General features: G+C 40.5%; 2 protein-coding genes across 2 annotated transcripts in view; both read left to right on the top strand.

The window, feature by feature from the left end:
• The first annotated feature begins 6,655 nt into the window (after positions 1-6,655).
• On the top strand, positions 6,656-17,202 carry LOC139071850 (uncharacterized). Its single transcript, XM_070555143.1, has 2 exons — positions 6,656-8,569; positions 8,645-17,202. Exons 1-2 carry the CDS (start codon positions 8,284-8,286, stop codon positions 8,779-8,781), a joined length of 423 nt encoding a protein of 140 aa, XP_070411244.1. The 5' UTR covers positions 6,656-8,283; the 3' UTR covers positions 8,782-17,202.
• The window catches only part of LOC139071848 (zinc finger protein 420-like), a 36,827-nt gene continuing 24,281 nt past the window's right edge, over positions 10,653-23,198 (top strand). Inside the window, exon 1 of the mRNA XM_070555131.1 lies at positions 10,653-12,623. Within this exon, the coding sequence (XP_070411232.1) occupies positions 12,455-12,623 (169 nt within the window). The 5' untranslated portion in view covers positions 10,653-12,454. The remainder of the gene's footprint in view (positions 12,624-23,198) is intronic.

The raw sequence follows: 23,198 nt of genomic DNA, 5'->3' as shown, positions 1-23,198 counted from the left end.
ACTTCACCTTACTGTCATCTTTTCCTGCGTTCTTCTCAGTGTCAAGTTGGACCATGTGGGCATGAGTCACCTTCTGGCGAGTTGAATGTCCCAGCCTTCTTTGTCTCTCACTCTCTTCACTGGACATTTTATTAACTTTTCTTATTAGTGCTTCATCTGAGACAGTATTGTCAGACAATAGTGATTTCAGATCATTTCGAATGTCACTGTACTTTGGGAGAAGACCCTGATGAATAGTGCGCAGGAACACATTTTGGATTGTTCGTGGCTCATACTCAATATCCATATTGTCTTGTCTCGAAGCAAACATGACTTTTTGTTTCAGTCCAATCAGTCTGTACAGAAATTGTTGGGGGGACTCATGCTCATGTTGCTTTGTGCTCATCAACTCCTGAAATAACTCACTTCCACTCTTTTCACTCAAGTGTGATCGTAGCAGGCTCTTCAGCTCTCGGACAGTCAAGTCATCTTTACTGATCAGCATGTCCTTAAATTGTCCTGGTTTGATGATACGAAGCACACCCTGGATGATCTCTCCCTCTGTGTGCTTGGACTGAAGCCCCTCATCTATCTGCTTACACAGCCCATGGTAACTGATGTCAGCGGTGTTGTCTCCAATTTGACCCCCGTGTACTTTAAACTCCCTTCGTTGCAGAAATGGCAGGTCTTTTAGGGAAACCACGTGATCAAGCTTGGAGTGGGAAGTGTCTTTAGATGAGGTGTGAGTGTGTGCATGCCCTTCTCTACTCTGGTTTGTGTGTACTGTATTAGTAGGTTTTAACTCAGCTAGGGTTCTACCCAAGGCTTCATAGTTTGCACTCAACCTCTCATACTCAGATAAACTTGTGTCAACAGAACTCCCAGGTAATGGGGCTCCATTAATTACAGTACTCTGTTGTAAAGCAGAAGATGATGGAAGGGCAGTTTCACGGACAACCTCGCTCTCTGACACCTTTTCAGATACATCAGACACACGATTCTCAATGAGATCATTAATCACATCTTTAAGCAACAATAAATGTGACAGTCCCTGATCCTCTGATTCAACTAGGGTTTTACAACTCAAATAAAAATAAATGTAATCAAAACAACTCTCCTCATCACCCAGTTTAATGTCTGTAGCATCAAGCTCTGGTACTGGTGTGATGTTTGTGGCAACCTGAAAAAGTTCCTCTGCTGTCAGCTCCTGAAGACTCTTTTTGATCTTCCAGGTTATATTTCGCCTTTCTGCATTTGCCATTGTGTTCTTTGGTTAGCGACTCCTCACAGTACCGTAAGCTCAAGCAAGCAGCACGTCACTTCTTCAGCCGTGGTCCCTACACTACCTGCGGACCCGTGGCTCCCTCAGTGGCACGTCTGTCGCTCGCCCTCATCTGTGATGTCACCTCCGGGTTCACTGGTTATGGGATCAGCATCATCTCTCGTGGTATGCCGATCCCCGTACGGGCCACCAAAATTTGTTACAGGCCTTTGAAGGATCTGTATTTGAGCAAAGAACCAAAAGAAAGACTCATGCGATGTTGTCTGTCGACAGGCAGGTTCTTGTCTGAGCTCCGAGCAGACAACCACACCCTGGACTCACCTTGGGAAGAACTCCCTCTACTGGTGAACTATAAAAACTGCAGTTACCCCAAAACTGGAAACCCAAGTGTTTTATAATTGGAGACAGGACCTTCTTGCTTAAATAAAATATATATCTTTAAACCTATAATATGATAAACCACATAAGGGTATCACATAATCAGTCTGAGGAAGGAAATGAGCCTCTGAGTCTGACTCTGAGTGAAGCTAACAGACGGCCTCTCGGTAAACAAGCATCTTGTGTCTGAACTCTGAGACGCTCATTCGATTAAAGAGGAAATGGTCCAATAATGGGACAGTTGATTTACTTCCCATCTGCCTTCGTCAGCTGATTTAATATGAAACCTCAGATTATTAAAACAAACTAATCGGAGAGAGGATGAGGGTTAGAACAACTTTGTTTTATTTTATAAACGTCAAAAAGATGGTAATATAAGAATTGTTCTCTTGAAAAAGCTAAATAGGTTAAGGTATGGCTATCTTCTCAATGAAACCTGTAATTATGTTTTATATCCATAAGGGTGACATCAAACCCAACGGTTCTCGTTGTTTTCATTCTTATTCTTCCAGTGGCAAAATGCAAATATAGAAAAAGAAAAAAATAAAGATGCAGAATAAACGATAATGTGAGTGAAATCCATCCTACCTCCCAAAGTTTCCTGCAGCATCCTCTCAGATTGGTGCAGACTGAGTCAGAGTGAAGTGGTCCATGATCATCATCATCATCATCTATCTGTGCTCCTGGTCTGAAACCTTATAGCAGCAGCTTCACCCTCTGGAGGAGCTCGTCTTTATTCCTCTGACTACTGCGTCAAAAGCATCTTAAGCCCCGCCCTCTTCCAAAAACACAAACAGATTTCTGTTTGTTCCTAACAGCAGCCATGCTTCGTCACATAATGCATTTTAATGGCTACGTTTAGTCAATTAACATTTAAACAGCTACATTCAATCTCTTTTAGAAGAACTTTTTTAGTATAGCACTTTTACTGCTGAAAATCACATTATTTATTTATTTATTTATTGTCATCAAAGGCCTAAACAGAGGTTTTTTTTTGGGGGGGGGGGGGGGGGGGGGCACACCACTGGTCAAAGTTTGACTCCTGAAAACAAGATCCAGACATTACTGGTCAGTGTCTGCCCTCTAGTGGCCGTTACATGTTTTACAGAGATGTCTTGAGGCTGTTTCATTTAAAATAAAGGAAATGATACGTGTGTGTGTGTGTGTGTGTGTGTGTGTGTGTGTGTGTGTGTGTGTGTGTGTGTGTGTGTGTGTGTGTGTGTGTGTGTGTGTGTGTGTGTGTGTGTGTGTGTGTGACAGAGAGAGAGAGAGAGAACTTGATGGAAAAATGTGCAAAATTTTAAGCACACTTTAGAGATGGGCACAGCTGGTAAAATTTAGGACACATTTACAGACTTTAAGACCGCCGTGCTCACACACACAAAACCTACAATCAGCCCCCCCCCCCCCCTCCCCCTGAACTGAGAATAAAAATTATATCTTTAGAAATAAAAATATTTTGCTATGAATGCACATCGGCTCGGGGTCCGGCACCCGCTGATGACGTCACATTACTGCAAATCTACTCGGCTTTCACACACACGTTTTGGGAAGACATCAGCAGTTTTGTTAATTAATTCTTGTTTGTTAACACCTAAATGTTTTCTTTATAATTGTAATTTGTTAATAAAACACCATATTATCTTTGTTTTGTAAAGAAACTGCATAAAACCGACATCGGACTGACAAACAATAGAACAGTTCTTATATGTGAAGCCACATCTGTTTGTATTCATGTGGAGTTCGTCTGTATATTTCCTTAGTTGTTATCTAAATACATTCTTTGACTCTAAATGTTGCTTGGTGTCTTTCAACAAAGTTCTTATATTTTATTTTGCCCCGTTTCATCAACATCAAGAGCTTTTGAGGGTCACCATTTATCATTTGCTTATATTTTACATTTCCTTTAGAAATTCAAACATATTTTCTCCAATAAGTGTTGATTTTTGGACTACAGGACTACGACCGCTAAGACTACGACCGCAAATTTGTTCTGACCAATCAAAATCATTACGTGATAATGTAACTCCCGTAAGCTTCATGTTCAGCCAAGCAACTACTTTGACGTCATCGGCAGTCGAACGACCCCGAGCCGATCCTGTACCGACAGCAGAATTTCCTTTTTAATTTTCGGTGGCCGTTCCACCGGTAAACCGATCCTCGGTAATTCACTCGGATAGTTTAATCTGGGGTGCCAAATTGTTACGGAAGTTTTTTATCAAACCGATGAGACACAATAGAAGAACAGTAGTCTTTTGAATTATTTATTTCCGAAGGCATCAAACACATTCATGTCTATGAAGATTAGTGAAATGAGCCAAGAACTAAGGAATATATACCGCTTTAGTCCAACAGGACACACACACACACACACACACACGCATGTTGACTAAACCAACTGCCCATCCTCCTCCTCCTCACCTCCTACCCAGACATGACAGATGTAACTCACTTCTCTAACTAGGCGTCAAGGCAACCCATGATGCGTGCAGCTGTAGAAACAAACCTTGGACGAGAGCAGGGAGCCAGCACTAAGGAACAATTAGCATCTCACGTATGACTTTAAAAATCTCCATCATATTTATTACATTCACGTGAATTACTTATCGGTCCTTTAATGGTGCTTTTCTTAATTAAACTAAACTATAAATTAAAATTCTGCACCACAGCAGACCGGTGTTCCTGCAGTGCTGAAAGTTTTCCTGAAACCTGTTTGTCACGGCGGGAATTAGCCGACTGGCGGGCTGATATTAGTTGAACAGTTTTTCCTCTCAAAGCCCTTTTGGGTTAAGTTAAAAGTTTTCATTAAATATTCAGATATGGAATCTCAGCACCCCACAGCACCGTTTTATTGGTAGTTTTAATGATTAATGCCATCTTTAATGCCATTCATTTAATTATTTATTTATTTGTTTGTTTGTTTGTTTATTTATTTAATGTCCGCAAATCCCTCTGCACTGCAGCTCAAAGGCAATCAAACATTTTTCCCATGCTTACATCACACCCCAGAGCGTGGATTTTTGTCTCGGTTGTCACGGTTACGGTCCGATGTGTTTTCACAAACACCAATTACCGCTTTTCTTATCAATGTACTTCCTGGATGAGTGATTCTTTTGGTGGATGAATTAAGGAAATGACGGAAATAAATAATAAGAAAAAGAACAACAACTTGGATGAGTTCTCTCTTTTTTTTCTTATAGTATATTGCATATATGTACATTTTCATATAGTACATATGCATTGCTGAAGTATTGGTAATCCATATGGGCAAAATGAAATGGAGAGCCTAAGTTTTCTTTGGCAGTTAGGGACCAGTGGTCCAGAAGTAGATGGGAGCAGCCTTCAGAAGGAGCCAGGCTTTCTGGATTTTTTACTAAAATGTGTTTATAATGCTTCAGAATGCTCTAAATGATCATTTGAAATAATAATGTCGATTAAATTGTTTATTTTGGATGATTAAAGGAGATAAAACAGGCAGAATATGTTTATTCTGCATATTTCACATTTAATCTTGATGCATGGAGATTTTTCTATGCATTATTTAGCCTTTAAATAGAATATTTGACTAGAATTGTCTCTCGGAGGGTTGTTGCCACTCAGTTTGTTTTGGGTGTCTATACATAGTTAAGAGGGATAAATGCATACACTTGTAAGTCGCTTCGGACAAAAGCTTCTGCCAGATACATAAACATAAACATACGCAGCATCAAAAAGCTGCAACATCACGTTAACATCTGGATCACAGATGAGCCATATCTGGAGGGTTTACTCTAAGTTGCATATTCAGATCATAATCAAAGTGTCTGAATGCTACCAGCTGAATGTTTAAATTTTTGAGACTGAAGTTTCACTGAGATAGATGGTGCACCATTAAAAGATCCGTCTGAGACTAATCTGTATTAGACAATCATTAGAAATGTTAAAGCTGCTTCCTATGGCTTATTAATACCATGGTGCCCATACTTGTATCAGTCACAGCAAAATTAGAGGCAAACGTTTGGTAGATGATTGTATGAAAAACATCTGACTCACCATAATTCACATTTTGATTTGCAATCTATTTTTCCTGAGTAACAATAAACGTTCGTACCCACCTGTATTGCAGATCCTGTAAATCCTATTAAAGTGGTAAAGGCCTTTAAAAGGGATGCATGAAGAAGCATCCATTTTGAGCTTGCACATCTTCATTACTCATTGCTTTAAAATGTAAACAAACTCCAGATATAACTGGTTAGCTCAAGCAGCTGCGTCTGAGCCCAGAAGATGTCGTTATCCTTCTCAGACGACAAACCAAATATCTAAAGCCAAAGTGAGTTTAGGTGAAGCCTACAACAGATGGACCCATATAGAAAAGATTCACGTATCGGCAGCAACGCTGTTATCCCGTTGGCTGGAAACCTTGTTCTATTGTTGCAACGGCAACCTCCACAAGATGTCACTTTGGTGTTCGTGTTCCATACTCAGCCTTTGAGGTGAATCTATATGCTCTCAAAAACCAAATGAATATTTTATTATTTCCCGATGGGTGCCATGGTGACAACAAGCCACTAATGGTTACCATGATACCCGTAACGAACCACTGGCGGTTATGGTGACCCTAATGAGCCTCTTTTAGGAGCCTTAACATTTCTGTTTGCTTGATCCTCTGATTGGGTTCGTACCTATTCCCCATGTTGACATGTTGTCTTAAATTTAGAAGACCAGGCAGATCTCCCCACACTGCCATGGGGGAACCTGCAGGGTGGGAGGTCGGAGGCTGGCCCAGACAAACATCAGGCTCTGTGTCAAAGGACAAAGCAGTGAGGTCATCATGAGAGGGGAAAGAGCTTTTAGAGTAAGGAAACTCCAACACTCTCCTTCAGTCATTGTGTCAAGATAAAAATCACGAGGCGCTTTACAAGAACAAATATATATATATATATATATATATATATATATATATATATATTTTAATATCATTGAAAAATGAAAAAAAAGCTGGTGTGTGTGTGTGCGCACGTGTGCGTGTGTGTGGGTGCGTGTGTGTGTGCGGGTGCACACATGCATGCATGAGTGTGTGGATCACCTACTGTGTGTTTTGATCAGGTTATTGTTTTAGTTCTTTTCTGGTGAAATTACAGGTGAAACAAAACATGTGAATATGGTCCAAAATCTATTTCAGTAATTAAAAAGGTGAAACTATATGAGACAGACTCATTCTATGCAAAGCCAGAACTTTTAAGCCTTTATTTGGTATAATTGTGATGTTCTGACTCACAGCTTATGAAAACCCCCATTAGGATATTACAGGAAATCAATAGAAAGAGGATTTTAAATAGAGAAGTGTCAGACAGTTGAAAAGTATACTCGTATATGTACTCAGTACTTGGCTTGGGCCCTTTGCTTTACTGAAATTAATTAACTTTAGCAGGATATTCTAGTTTTTCGAGTTTAGACAGCGCCTGATCGCCCATTGCTGCTCTGTCAGCACATAGAGATCAATGTAACACGCTGGGAGCAGAGGACAACATAGGACGTTTTATTTTAGCCCTCCCACTGTCCTACTGGGTGTTAGCCTAGTGAACTAGACCAAATTCTTGCTTTGCAAAGTTTGGTCTAGGAATGCTCCACTGGAACCTCTGCAGCCCCAACAGCATTCTGGCTGGCCAATCACAGCTCTCTAGAGGGGTTTCAAACAGATAAAGAGCTGTGATTGGTCCATAATGGTGGGCCAATCATAGTGCTCTATCTGCTTAGTGATCAAATCACAGAGCTTTATCTGCTTTGTGGGCCAATCAGGGCACTCTATATGCCTGGTGGGTGGGATGATGCAACAGAGTGAAACAAGAGTATGTCACATTCATTGTCCAGTGGAATGCGGAGATCATTTGAAAGACAACAGTAGAACCCGCCCCACAACCGAGAACCGTCAGTGGAGCGTTGCCAGACTAAATAATACATTTATTTGGTTAGGGTTAGTGGTGCTGAGGTGGAGCACCACCTCACCCCTGCCACATGGACCTCAAGGGATAAACCATCAATCCTGCTCAATGGTCAACCTTCCTTGCGGGGTCACCTATAAAGACAGTGGGAGGGTTAATGAGGTAGCTTGTTCACTAACTTGCCATGATACCAAAGAGGTGTGTTGTCATTTTGTCAAATTGTCATTTTCAGTAGTTCATTTGAAAACTTTTGACAAAGGAGGGAAATCTTTTCACACATAGCTCCACCAATATTTTTTTTCACCAGACACCACCGTAACACACACTTCTAAAGAATCTTTCTGTCAGAAAAATCCTTTACTTTGAATTTCCTAGATAAAGCAATAAAACAGCTATTGATGGAGCTACAGCTGAGCTCGGTGGCAGCTGAGTCTAAATAGTACTGTTTAAAAAAATATGTCAGGGTGAGCTCCATAAAAATGTCTGAGGACGGAGGCACTTGCTGTCCTTGGAAGATCTTGTGGTGTTTAGATGGATGCTGTTAAAGCACCCACAGTTCCTGCTCCTGTTGTGAGCTGGGAGGTGAGCACTCTACATACACCATTACGTCACCTGTTTTTGGGAGCTTCTCTGATTTCAGGAGAGAGAGCAGCAGCTGTGGTCAATCAGCTCATCAGCAGGTGGCCTTCATAAGGAGGACGGAGGACACTGCTAAACTGCCGGATGATTACGCCTTACTGGCTCAGTCATCCCTCTCAATACACCGCATCCCTGCGTGACACTTTGGATATACAACTGCCCGTCCATACAGCCTCTGGATTCACCTCTCGACTCCCCGTCCTCCCAACGGCTCGACTTGCTCCTGGCAGACCTGCTCTCGCTCTCGCTCTCGCTCTCTCTCTCTCTCTCATCACCTCCGGTTGGAACCCCGTCGATCTGCCTCAACCCTGGATATCTGCTCGCTCTTCCAGCTCACCCCTCCCCGGACAAACTTCACCTCGCTTCGCCCGTAAGTCCTCCTCCCAAGCGCATCCTCTACCATATTACCTTATCAAAGTCTAACCTCTGCTCCTCTTCCCCTCAGACGCTGCTCCCGTCACTCATTCGCTGATTACCAGTTACTCCTGGAATCATCTTTTCTTAAATCATTATTATTCCTACCACCAGCTTCCGTGTATTGATTCTGCATGTCCTGGGTTAAACATTTACCACAGAACATGACAGCTCCGTACAACCTAGTAATTATAGAAAATGTTTGTATAGCCAGATAAAGTATTGTTTACCTGTACAGTGCAACTTAACGAATAAACACACTCCAATAATTCATGGAACAATGTAGGGTGACGCAACGATCCAAATGCAGTTGTAGTTTTAGCTGAAGTCCTATTACTGAACAATAAGAATACCTTTATTCATCCCTCAGTGGGGAAATTGCAGTATTGAAACAGCACAATACACTAAAATAGCAGTAGCACAATAAGATATCACACAAGAGTATCCAGGGTCCGAAATAAAAATTTTGACTCACCGACCAAGTTGGCTGGTAGATGATAAAAAATCTACGGGCCAAAATTCTACGTGATTTAGATCTACCTAAAGCATGTTATTCTATAATATGTTGGTTCCAAACAGAGAGGAGTGACAAAATAATTAAAACATCAGTTAATAAGAAAAAGAACTCTTTTGTCATTTTACTATTTCTTTTTTAGAGATGTTTTTATGAACTCTTTCACTGAAATCTAGTCAGACTCCTTGTTTTCTCTGTCCGTGAAGTCTGGCCTCCTGCTTCTGACACCGTCTTTGTGCCAAAGCATTACAGCCTCATTTGGGTCATAGTCCTTGATCTCTGGAGAACACAGCTGCACCATGAGAACATCTGAAAGTGTGTCAGGGCTCATATTGGACCTCCAGTCATTTTTAACTGGCTTCATGGTGCTAAAGCCTCTTAAACACTCAGCAGTTGAGGGAGGGAGGGACAGCACCAGGTCGATCAATGCCAGCAAATCAGGGCAGGAATGCTGAAAGCGTCTGTTTACTGCGATCCATGACATCTTCGGCAGGGTCCCAGGCTGTTGATACATGAGCGACTTGAAGGCAGTCCACTGGTCAGGAATGCTTTCAGCGTGGACACCAGAGGTCTCCAGGACAGGCTTGAAGTGGCCCACAAGTGTTTCCAGTTCTGCATCACCAAATCAGGGCACACAGCAGGTGTCCTACCCAACGGGTCCCACCTATTCTGGTGGGCACCTATAGCTTTTGGCCAAGAACCTGAAAGCTGTTAACTAGGTTTGCCCTGTTGAGTGGACTGATGTGATAGAAGGTGTATAGGCCAGATAGCAGGTCTTCCACTTTCTGAAACATCACATTTGAGCGCATAGCATCAGAAAAGCTCAATTCGAGGCGGTGTGCCATGCAGTGAATGCCAGTGATGTAGGTCCGGTCACCCTTCAACTTGCTGACGACTCAATTTTTTGCTCCAGTCATTACTGCCGCTCCTTCTGTTCCCATAGCGACCAGTTTGCTTCCCTAGTCATCACTCACTTCATCCTTGATGTCACTATTGGCTTTGCTAATGTGTGATGCGTCTGCCTTCTCCACTGACTTGATGTCAACAAATGTTGACTTGACTTTGCCTTTGTGACTAAATCTAACATATACCAACTCCTCCTCTTTCACAGAACTGTCTGTGGAGCCATCAGTGGTTATAGAGAGAAATGTTGTGTTTTTAAGATTCTCTCTAATGTTGTTTGTTTCTACCTCAGCTTTATAGTGCACAAACACTTTGGCCTGCCCTTCATTCCTGTATGTTGATCCCACAGTTATTCCCTTTTGTTCATCCAGACTGCAAAGAATAAAAATATGAATGTTAAAAATAAAAATATATTTGTATATTCGCATAATTAAATAAACATAACTTGCCTTCCTGGTGATAACATTTTGTATTATTAGAATTAATTAGCCATATTTTACATCTGAACTTAAGAGCATGAACATTCAATTCAATTCAAAATCAAAGATACTTTATTAATCCCAGAGGGAAATTAAAGTTTCAGTACACACAATTCTGAGATCAGACATACATACATGTACAGTGCAATGATACGATCAGTGATAGATTATGGGAGTATAGTTTATAGTTCAGCATCTAAAACATTAATGAAACGGATTGAAATCATACAAAGTCAAGCATTAAGAGTGTGTTGTGGAGCAATAAAAACTACACCTATTGTGGCAATACAGGTAGAAATGGGAGAGATACCAATACAGCTTAGGATAAAACAGGTAGCTTTAAATTATTGGGCAAGTATACGAGGGTGTGAGGACAACGAACCCATGGCAAAAAGGGCACTGAGTCCGTGTTGGGAAAAGGAGAAACAGAAGAAGGAATATGGTAGCTGGAAAGTGCAAGATTTGGCAAAAGAGAGTAAGATCCAAGATAAAGTACAAATTAAAAAGTTTTTATATACGGTTAATCCAAAATGGATATTTCCGGAAGTGTGTGTTGATTATAGTATTTATGATGAGAAGCAGTGGGGGGAAAGGAAATTGGGATAAAATTACAGAAGATAGATTAAAAAGCGATGAGTCTTTTGTGCAAATCTTTACAGATGGATCAAAGGAACTGGTAGGGGGAAAAACCGGTTTTGCATTTGTAATACCACATATAGGAGTAGTAGTTAGGGAAAGAACTCCAGATCATTTATCTGTGTACACAGTGGAGATGTTAGCTATCTTATTTAGTCTTCAATGGATGGAACAAAATAGAATTAAAAAAGGAATTATATGTACTGACTCGTTATCTGTATTAGTGTCAGTTAAATTAATGTCTACCAAGAGTCGAATAGATGTATTATATTAAATATATGAGACCATATTTAGATTAAGGAAATTGGGTACGGAAGTTAAATTTTTATAGGTACCGGCACATGGAGGAGTAGAAGGAAACGAAATGGCAGATTATTTTGCAAAAAAGGCAACAAGAGAGAGAGAAATAATAAATATTGCATATAGTGCCACTGAAATTAAATCTATCATTAAAGCACATGTAATGGAAGAGTGGTAAAGAATGTGGGAAAGGGAAGAGAAAGGAAGACATTTATTTCAGATACAAGGGAAAGTAGGAAATGGAAAAATATAAGAATGAATAGTAGAGATCAAAGAATAATATCAAGATTAAGAATGGGACATACTGGGCTTAATAATACGATGCATCTGATAGGGAAACATCCCACAGGTTTGTGTGGATGTGGGGTGGGGGGAGAAACAGTGGAACATGTTTTATGTGACTGCATAAAATATGAGGAAAGTAGAGGACAACTCAGGGAGAAATTAAAAAACATAGGAGGTGGAGTGATAAATGTAAAGAATTTGTTGAATGGTGAAGAAAGGAAATATAAGTTGGTTATTGAGTATCTAAAACACTGTGGTTTGTTGAATAGAATTTAGGTTTTTTTTACGCTCTTTCTCCGACTCACCCTCCAGCACAGTAGGTGGCGGAAATGCGCCTAGAAGTTGGGTGCCACCCGCCATTAAACACGAAGAAGAAGATGCACCACTAAGAGGGGAGCATTGGTGTCTGCAAAGTTGCTAGCGCGAGTGAAAGCCCATTGAAACAAGAAGGTCTGTATCTATCGTTTATTTCCTACCTTTTAACCTGGGACTCCGCTTGGGATGTTTGGACCGATCGCTGCGTACAACGACACTCTGCTAACAGGCGGCGTTCCCGTTTTCAAACTAAATTGCCCCTTTTAGCGTGTGTGCCTTTTAGCCATTTCCCGAATCGTCGGGAACGGAACCTAACTTCAGCCTCGTGGACAAGAGGAAGGAACAGAAGAAGAAGAAGACCGTTAGCAACTTTAGTTTATTGTTTAGCCTTGTGAGGTGAATATTAAACATGTATTCAGGAGAGTCTCTGATGGAGTTTGTCACCAGGCAAGTAGCTACTGCTAGAGAAATCATCGCGAAGGTTCAAGAAGCCATGGCCCCGTTCGAGGAAGGGTTCGGTGGCCAGCGCAGACTGTCGGATATGAGCTGGAAACCACAGAGCAGCTCACACAGGGCAGGTAAGAAAACCAGCGGGTACCGAGGGGAAGAGCTTTAGAATTAGCATAAATTACGTGATTATTGTGGCAGAACAGGACCAGTTTTAGCCATTTATGGTAAATAAAGGTGACGTAAAGGCCCCTGTGTGATGTGAAATGTAGAACAATTTCTATAAACAAAGACTGATTCAATCTCCCAAAGTGGATGCTATAATCACTCTTAGCAAGTGAAGTAGTCCAGTTTAGATATTTTGGAGTTAATTTAGATTCAGAAAATGGCCCAGAATGATGTGATGTAGGCTACACAAAAGGGAAGAGAGGTGGGGCTGAGGGTGGGGCTGTAAGGCTGGGATCAAATGTCGAACTGAAGCTAATGTTGCTACAATCTAACCCAAAGCTAACGCGGAGGTGGGAGCTAAGCTAACGGAGGTAGCAACCTAGCTACAACCGGTGTTGTGCCAAAGTAGTTACCCCCGTTAAAAATTGTTTCCCCATTCACGGGAGCACGCAAAGTAGGAGGAGCCACTTGCCCAGCTCCGTTCTGTACGCTACTTGTCACTGATCTGCAGTCGACGCAATAAAGAGTAAAAGCTGGGAAACAGCAGGCTCTATTAATTTAATATTAGTTTCGTGACATTGTAATGTGCCGTGTGGAATAACCTGCTGGGAACACTGTATAGAAAAATACTTTGATACTATAATACTGTAAAACCAGACGTGATCATGGAAAGTTCGGTGAATTTACACTCGGTTTACACTTTGTTTTTGTTGGAGTTGTTATCACGAAATAGTTTATGTGCAAAATCAATCACAGTATAACCAATAACTACAGTAACGTTGCAGAGGGTTTCTTCACAGCAAAAGTTAAGGAGGGATACAGATTTTATCAGGCTGTGTGGCCTCGGCTGCCAAAATGTGCCGCCCCCCCCCCCCCCCCCCCCCCTCAATAATGCACATTGGCGTTGTTATCACGAAATACTTTATTTGCAAAATAAGTCACAGTATAACTAATAACTACAGAAACTTTGGAGAACATTTTCTTTTTTTTAGACTTCTTAATTTAACATCTACATCTATACATGTAGATATGTGTGTTCTCAACTATGTGTGCCATAAGAACACTAGCTGTGCACCTTTAGTGTCAATTATGTACAAGCGAAACAAATAAACACGTCTTCTGGTGGTGGGCTTTTCAAGCAGAGCTGGTGGAACCACCGCAAACACATCTCACACTGAATCTGTAAAAAAAAAAATACAAATCCCAATGTTTAAATTTCATTTATGGGATTTGATCATAACATTTAGCAGTCTTTCATGATGACATTACCCATTTATTGTCAGTTTCATGCTCTTCTTCCCCGCAGAAATGACAGATGTTTGTCAGGTCATCTGTTTTAAAAAGTGAAAAAATAGCACATGGACTATACTACCTACTGCTCTTATTACTTCATTCAAACAACTATATCGTTTGTTTCTACAGCCATCATGATGAAAATATTCATGATGTCAGAACACTGAATGGTGGAAAATTAGTTACCTGTCTCTAGGAGGAGAGTGGTGGCAATTTGCAGCCTGTGTATTCACGGCCTTTTTTGTAGATGGAAAGTCTATTGACTCTTTTTGCAAGATCTTTTCGGCAAACTGAAAAAGAGATTCTAAGATGACTAAATAGGCTAATATCGTAAATGTTATTTTATAGAAATGTGTTTTTTTGAATCAATTTCTTTATTCTCTTGTGTAATTATCTTATATTCCTTTTCCTGTCATTAACATTTATTACAACACATTTCCAATATTCTTGTATATGTGTATGCATTACGGTTAAGACTCGTACTTTCAAAGCAAAGACCCCACATGAGGTAGCGTCCAATTGTTTTGGGTGTTTGACTGTGTCACAAGTCCACCTTGAGACGTTGCATCCTTTTTTTTTCTCGCATGAACGCCCTGAAAGACAAGTACAATAAAAACAAATAACATGTTTTTAAATTTTGGTGACACAAAAAGGCTAACAGTATGGAGAGATTACGTGTCTGTTGAACATCAAGTTAAGAACCTTGACCACACAGTTTTGTTAAAATCATAACTTTTGAAAAGTCTACAACGCATTTCCGTGGACAATTACTTGTGCTTTTGTTTTTCTGTTTCCTCCCATGATATAGAAATCAATCACTCACACAGTACACTTTGAAGAGATGTGGAGGAGAAACAAAGATGAAATTCACACATGTACAACCTATGTGAAATTATTTTAGACATTTGTCTGATGTTTTATTGCTAAACCTCCACAACACTTTATGCAACTACTAAACATTATTATCCTCGTGCTATATTTTCTAATATAAAAACATAATCTCATACAGACATCAGGTCCTCAAATAAACATTGAAACATAAGGAGACTTCTCTTTAAAGTCAAAATTAACCCATAACACCACAATATCAGAAGGCCAACACAAAGAGTTGAACCTGTTGCTGCTAGTTTTTTAATTATGAGTACCATTGTTTGGGGGGGGGGGGGCGGGGGGGGATGAGCTCAATTGGGTCTGATGCTCATTAATTATACAGAATTTTAGGCTTTTAATACACTTCAAAAGAAGAGTGACAAAAAATAATTCACCCCCCTCAGAGTTGTCATGAGTGTAAACTAGATCATTTAAACAAAAAACATGTTTTGGTACCAGGCTGTAAACATGTTTATTTCTGCTGTGAAATTGGTATTTTTAACATGGGAGTCCATGAGGATTTGCTCGCTTCTGACACCAGCCCCTAGTGGATGAGGGTGGAACTGCAAATTATGTCATTTCCGCGTTGGCCTCGCTTTCAGAACCGAATTGTGGGGGCTTGGTTTACGCAAACACGGTCCCAGAACTCTCACCCCTCCCATCAGGTATAATCCTTAAGCCACGCCCTTCTGGATATGTGAACGCACTCTGCCACAGTGAACAAAAGAGAGAAGAACACCTGTCGCAGTTCACGTTAATCAATGGCCGAATGACCGGTAAGTGAAAAACAAACAATATAAATGTCTAACATGAATAATTTATTTTAACTTATTCATATGGCAAGGAAGTATGTTTTAAATGTTTATTTCGGGATTATTTTCAGCTTCAAGAGTAATAAATAGCATGGTAGCTTGCTAGTATTAGCAAAAGTAAGCTACTACTGTTAATAGCTGACAGAACAACTCCTATGATTTTGTAAGTCAAATGTTGTTGTGGCCTCTTGTTTCGTAGTGAAATGGGTTCTTTATTTTTCCACATCAGTTTAGTTTAGAATAGAGTTGATATTATTTTAGATTCTTTTCTTCCTGTGTACAGGTGTGCAGAACCCATTTCACTATTTGTGAAAAATAATGGATTACGTAGATTGGATACAAATTCTACTTCACCAGTAGTGATTTCACCACAATAATAATCATTCAAAGCATCCATAGACCAACGTATAATTGTATTGGGTGGATTGTTATCATTACTCTTTACATTTTTAGTCATTATTTAAAGATAAGTAGTAAAATAGCTCAAATGTATTTGCTGAGAGCTCTGCAGTTTTTCAGACATTCCACATTGGGAAAGTAAATATTATGTTCAGGTAGTTTTTACCACTCTTCATTAGCATGTAGCAATTATTAGCCATCATCTTCTTTTTCTAATCTTTCATCAGATTCCTGAACTTGGAAACATCCCAGACTGCTGGAGAGTTGCCGAATACCTGACCCAAGTCTCTTGTTTGACATCATGGATGAAACATCACCCAGTGGCTCCTCCTGCATCAGATGAACCTGGTGTATTTGCACAACCTATAGAGAACAGCAGCATCCTCAAATGGAAGAGTATGTTTTGCAGAGGGGGTCCTCTGGCTTCCCAGACGACAGTGGAAGGAGCATCCATGCAGAGGGACATGGTCACAGGGTTGCAACACCAAGTTATTGTGTCTGATGAACTCGGGACAGATACTCAGACCCACATGGACAATATAAAGCTTTTATCTCTAACACAAGCTAACTACATTAGACAAAGACTATTGCGGATACTCATTAATTTTATTTACCATTGCTAAATTACCTTTGTCCATATGTGATCACTGTGTATATTTGTAGTAATTTCTATTTATTACTTTTTCATTTTGCAGGGTGTTTCATTTCTTTATTCAAATGTAAAAGTTTAATTAAAACAACAACTCTTGGATTCTTCGTTCTAAACACAAAAGTTAAACATATCCACAAGAAAAAATGTCTAATCTACGTAGTATTCAGTATCCAGTATCAATATTCTACATTTTTCAATGACCTAAATGCTTCTAATAAAACAGGTTAGTGTGCAGTGAGAAGCCATTTTGTGTTGGATCCCTTAGAAGCTGTCCAGCGTCTTCGTGCTATGGACCTGTATGCCTGAAACACAGAAATATACAAAGAAAACATCAATTTGGCATTTAACTTTTTCTACGACAGTTATTATCAAAAACAGAAAATATTCTATAAAGTTTAAATTAGAATTCTGCATAGAGACGTTCATGACTCACATTTAACATCTGTTGAAGATAAACAAAATTCACATGATGCAGCTCTTTATAATCAACTTTAAAATAAACGATTGTATCTGAAATGCTTTGTTTAGTAATTTTTTGTTCCTTTATAGTTGTGCAGTTTTGCTTTTCCATTATTGATAAATAAAAGTATTTAGTACACGGTATGCAATTTTTAAAGTATCTATTAAAATAATTTAAATGGGGAAAATAATTATTAAACAGCTGTGAATCAATTATGCTGCCACAGCCCCACCTAGTGGGCAACTTTTGTTTCTTTATTGTGCATTTTTCCTTAGTGGGACGAGATCGCCCGTTGCAGAACCACAAAGGCGGAGCTGCACCAGAGTCAGCCCTACCCAATCCATCAGAGTCAGTCCAATTCCTTCCAGTTGTCAGACTTGATAGCGTTCTGGAACCAAAGAGGGTGTTATAGCTAATATCATCTAAAATGTAAGATTGAGGACGGAGTTGAGATGTTAATTGAACAGTTTTTGTAAAGGTTCCATATTAACTTTTGGAACTTTTTACCATGTTATATTGTCATTTCCTCATAAGAAATACCCCAAAGCTGTTTTTGGCCTCATTCACGCATTTTCCTCCCATCTCAGCTTCAATTTGGTCTCCTCCCCCTGAAGCGGGTCTGGTCTTGGTTCTCAAATGTGGATATTCTGTGAATTTTTTTGACAAATTACTTCTGAAATGACTTCTACTGAGACACCACTGGACAAACCATATATCCCATCTAACAAGACACACTGGATGGCACAATTACATGTGACGTCACTTGCTTCTTATCAGACGTAGTGGTGAAGTGGTTATGGGGTCAAATTAGCATGTAGGTTTGCTCAGGTTCGCCTCATCGACATATAAATATTGGAAAATGTGTTTCCATAGGCCCAAATAACACGTTTTTGAAGAAAAATGGGAGGTGGCCACCACCGCCATTTTGACCATCAAGCCCAGACAATTCCACAAAAGGGAAGAGAGGTTAGGGCTGCTCGATTACGGCAAAAACAATAATCACGATTATTATGACTAGGGCTGCAACTAACGATTATTTTCATAATCGATTACTCTGTCGATTATTTTTTCGATTAATCGATTAATCGGTTTATTATTGTTTAGCTATTTAACCTATACAAGTGATGAATACATTTCAGTTAAGAAAAACATAAGAGAATTGTGCAGTTGACTGCAATCTATTTTATTGCACATGAACACAGTCAGCGGTGTAAAATGAGCTAAACAGTGCAAAATATCAGTCCAGAATAATTTTTTGGCATCAAAATATAAGAGGTAAATTCCATAAAAAATAATGTAGAATCTAGAATAGAGTTTGTAAGTGGTATGCATTGCTGGGGGGTGAGTGTCTTGTTCCCCATGTAGTTGTCCATCGTTGCTTGTTTTTGTCTGCATAAGAAACACAAATAGACTGAAATAGTTACACATCTAAAATAAAGCAGCACACACACTACAACAGTAAATCAATATTATATTATTTAAATTAACAATATACAGTGATCATTAGGGCTGCAACAACGAATCGATAAATTCGATGAAAATCGATTACTAAAAGCGTTGGCAACGAATTGCGTCATTGATTCGTTGTGTCACACAACTCTTCCAAAAGCGCGCCCCCCTTCCCGCCCGCAGACAGATCAGCGCGAGGGAGAGCCGGCAGATCAGCGCGAGGGAGAGCCGGCAGGTGTTTGGAAGAGGAACATGGCAGAAGCAGCGAGAGTCAAAAAAGTAAAAACTTTTTAAGTTTGGGAGCATTTTCAGTTAAATCAGGCGAAGACATTCGTTACCTGCAACGTGTAGGTCAGACTTAGCATGGCACGGGATGATGCAGCGTCTTAAACGCAAGCATGTCGCGATCATCAGCGAGGAAGGAGAGAACTCTGTGTCCGGGTAAATTAAAAACTTTTCAAAAGTGATTCATCCAAGTCCCGGATTATTACACAGGCTAGACATGCCCTAAACTCGTAAAAAAGAGTCTAAAGTCGTGAGCGTGCGAACCGGTTCCGCCCAAGGCCGGATTAACTGGGCAATTGCCCAAGGCCCACAAACTCTAAAGGGCCCAGGGCACGAGCAAAATACTGTATCTATAATTTCCCGCTTTATGAGGACTATGGTGACCGTACGTTCCGTTTTCCCCGGGCGTGTCCACTTTTCACTCTCTGTCCGGGCGTCCGGACTGCGGGTTCTTGTATTGATGAAAATGTCCGGCTTTTCATCCAGGAGCAGGGATCGAATTATGGGGGAGCACATCCGGGGGAGCCGGAAAAAAAGTTTTCTATATTATATCATTTTTGGACTCTTTTGAGCAGAGAGCGGCACAGCGCTGTTGTTGCGCAGCGATCCAGGCAGCTGCTTCCAGCGCACGGTCCATTCTCAAAGTGGCGCAACCAAAAAACTATAATTAGCACACGATCGTTCATGTCTGCACATGTTCTCTATTTTCTGTCTTATTTGTGCCTGAAGCGCGCTACTGCGGAGCTCATCACCTGTGCTGCGGTGATTTCACCTCACTCAGCATCGAAAACGCGCTCCGCGCTTTGCGGTCAGGAGATCCCTTTGATCTGCTCAGAAGTAACTGATGAGGTGAAAAAGTAAGAATCCAGGCTGCAGTTTTTCTGGAGAATTAAGAGGAGATGCAGTAAGAAGAGAGACAGACAGGACAGGAAAATAGTTAAATAAAAACAAGAAAACAAAACAAAGTGTTGAAAAGTAAAATGTAGGTAGATTTATCTCCACTACACGTTTTTACCAGTAAAAAACAATAAGTTATACACGTGTAGTATTTATACATCTGATACAATTCAGATCACCTTCAAAACTCAGTCACACACCCAGGGCCGTTTCAAGACATTTTGGGGGCCGAGGCAAAATCCCCCCCCCCCCCCCCCCCCCCCCCCATAACTGGGCTCCCCAGAAGCCTCTGCGTAGTTCCTACCCTCTCCAGGAGTGTTAGTTATACAGTGTTTATAAAAGCCCCTCAGACATTACTGACATGTTCTAATATTATCAGATGAAAAACTAAATTATCAGACATGCTGTCTCCTCTGCTGCTTTTCTAAACTTGCAAAAAGTAACAAAACCATTTGAAAGCCACTATTTGTGGATTCTCTGAAAGTTTCCATGGAGTGTGTGACAACTTATCTTTTCAGTCATTTTTGGAAATAGTGATCAATTTTGATTAATTCACAGCCTATGTTTAATTACATTTAAAAATGAGTTGTTTGACATCCCCAGTTATAATAAATGTCTACAGATGAGATCAAACAAAACAGATGAGAATTGACCTTAAGCTGTTTAACTTGGACCAAGCATTTTGGTCACAGATAGATGTAGCTTAGGGTCTCTGTCTATACACCTTATAAGACAATTTAGGTGATGGCATGTTGTTTTTCTGCTATTGAACTGTTTTCTAATAATGTTGTGTTAAATAAAGTTAAGGAAGGAGAGAAATAACGTTTCCCTAGCAGTTTTAAAAAATTTCCCCATGTAATCCGATTAATCGTGTCGAGACCCCATCCGATTCATCGATTATCCAAATAATTGTTTGTTGCAGCCCTAGTGATCATTTATTTTGATAAAAATGTGTTGTGAGGCGTTTTACAGCGTTAGATAGTAAAACAGCCTTTTAATAGTAAAAAAATGACTTTTTCTGAATTTCTCCTGTATTTAAAAATTGAAAGCGTACAACTATGCCGTGTTATATTCACCTGGACACAGCTCGTCTGTATATTTTTCTCCGCGGAGTTGTCCTTTTTTGAATGAGGAACAAAGTTATGGGTTTGTGCCATTTTTCTCTTAACGAGAACATTCTTATAAACTGACGTGCTAAATTTGGCAAGCGCATGATACACAACACGGAGGAGATTCACGATTGCATCTAGTCAGTTAGAAGTAGAACACGGTAGACCGACGCGGCAAAAAAACATGTTTAACATCCACTATAACGAACTCAGCTAAAACACTAAGTCCCAAATTTGATCTGCATGTAGTGATGGACCACTATATTTAGCTTGTTTATTTTCTGTTACTTACCGGGCTGGCTCCTCCGTTGCTGCATCAGCCCCACATGTTTTTGTCTCAAATGTTCACTTAGGGACATCGTGCTTCCGTGCCATGCTAGATGGTTTTAACATATTTTGCAGGTCTCCCGTCTTTTCATGGCATCTAGAGTGAAGTGCTCCCAAACTCATGAGGTTTTTGTCCAGGGTTTCTCTTCAGTTTCTTCCGTATTTCTTGTTCCGCCGGCCGCCATCTCTCACAGCAAGATGCGCGTCAGTAATGTGTTACGTCATGAAAACCGAGGGCACTTATTGACTCGTTTCTTCTTCTACGGCTCCACTGGTAGATCAGTGGCTCATAACTGCCACACACTGGCGGCAAATTTAACAGATTGTAACCGATGTCAGATTGTGGTAAAAATAGACTTTATGCGGTAAAATGTGATTATTAAACAACTAATCGATGACTAAAAAAGTTATTAACTATCTTAATAATCGATTAAATCGATTAGTTGTTTCAGCTCTAATTATGACTGAAATTGAGATCTCGATTATTTAGGATGATTTTTCAATTTCTGTTGATTTTATTTATTTATTTATTTTTTCAGTCATAAAATTGGTCAGGGCACAATCAGGACAAAAATAAATAAGAAACAAGATGATCACTAAAATAACTCCTGATTCCCAGTATAATAAGACCAATATACTTACAGCTCATAGTCTATGACCCAAGGGCTATAGACCTTGGTTTAACTCATTTAAGTCTAACCAGTACAGACCCAAATACCAATATCTTGCAAATACTGACAGCAAAAATTATACAGTGGCATTTATAACAAATAAATGCAAATAAATTGATGTTCACAAAATGTTGTATAACATTTATGTAGGCATGTCAAGGTGCTGTAGGAGAGTGCACTAGCACCGTGTCCTCAGAGAGATTAGTTATTATTTATCAGCGTGAGGAACTTATTTCTACCTTATTTATAAACTATTTATTTACAAGTCCATCAGTTAATGTAATAATTGTCCCAACCACAGCTGCACCCCTCACCCCCCAACCTGGTCTCACAGCAATCAGTGGCAAGCTGCACGTGTGTTTAGCGCGCCGCACACGCACATTTAGCCGTTTTTAGTGGCTCAGGAGTCCGCAGGTGCGGTGTGTGTGTCACTCACTCTGGTCACTCCAACAAGGAGCCGGCTCCGAGAGCTGTTTCTTTAGCGACTGACACATCACTACACCATTCCCTTTCCTAATGTCCCGAAGAACGGTCCGGAGCGCAGGCGGAGTGTTTAGATAACCTGTTGGAAATGTCAACAACAGTTATCCAGAAAGTAGCTAAGGGCTACCAGAGATGTTTCTGAGGTGTTGGCTAGATGCTTTTAAGATTTAAAAAGTCAAGAAGGGGGTCTGAAAAGCTGTTAGAAATGGCGTCAAAGTCGCCAAGTTGGCAACACTGTGGGAGGAGCGCTTCATTTGCAACTCAGGGCAGCGCAAGTGGGAGGAGCAAATAATCGGCTTGTTTTGTTTGTATTATCGTTCAAAACTCAGATCGTAATTGTGATTAAAATTCGATTAATTGAGCAGCCCTAAGAGAGGTGGAGCTGAGGGTGGGGCTGTAAGGCTGGGATCAACTGACGACACCCGGTCAAACTAGCTACAAGCTAATCCAAAGCTAAAGCGGAGGTGGGAGCTAAGCTAACGGAGGTAGCAACCTAGCTACAACCGGAGTTAACTGTGCACAACACCAGAGCTTCTGAGTCGGAGATATGCCGGGCTGACTGCTGGGTAAAACCGGGTGGAACACTGAGGTCTCCCCAGAGCTCCACAAGCTGGCAGCCCGCACAGCAGACAGAAGCCGCGATCAGACAGAGATGCGCCGAGCTGCAGGGAGGGGAGAGCCGAGTGGAACACAGAGGTCTCCCGAGAGCTCCACAAGCCGATAGTCGGAACCCAGCTCAACCAACATGTTATATTTCAACCCATTTTCTAAAGTGCAGCATTAGCAGCTACCTACAACAACATCATAGACATCGAGGAGTACACAGATACG

The sequence above is a fragment of the Nothobranchius furzeri genome, chromosome 9, assembly GCF_043380555.1.
Source record: "Nothobranchius furzeri strain GRZ-AD chromosome 9, NfurGRZ-RIMD1, whole genome shotgun sequence".
Taxonomy (NCBI): Eukaryota; Metazoa; Chordata; class Actinopteri; order Cyprinodontiformes; family Nothobranchiidae; genus Nothobranchius; species Nothobranchius furzeri.
The sequence above is the reverse complement of the archived record's forward strand: the minus strand, read 5'-3'. Positions and strand labels throughout refer to the sequence as shown.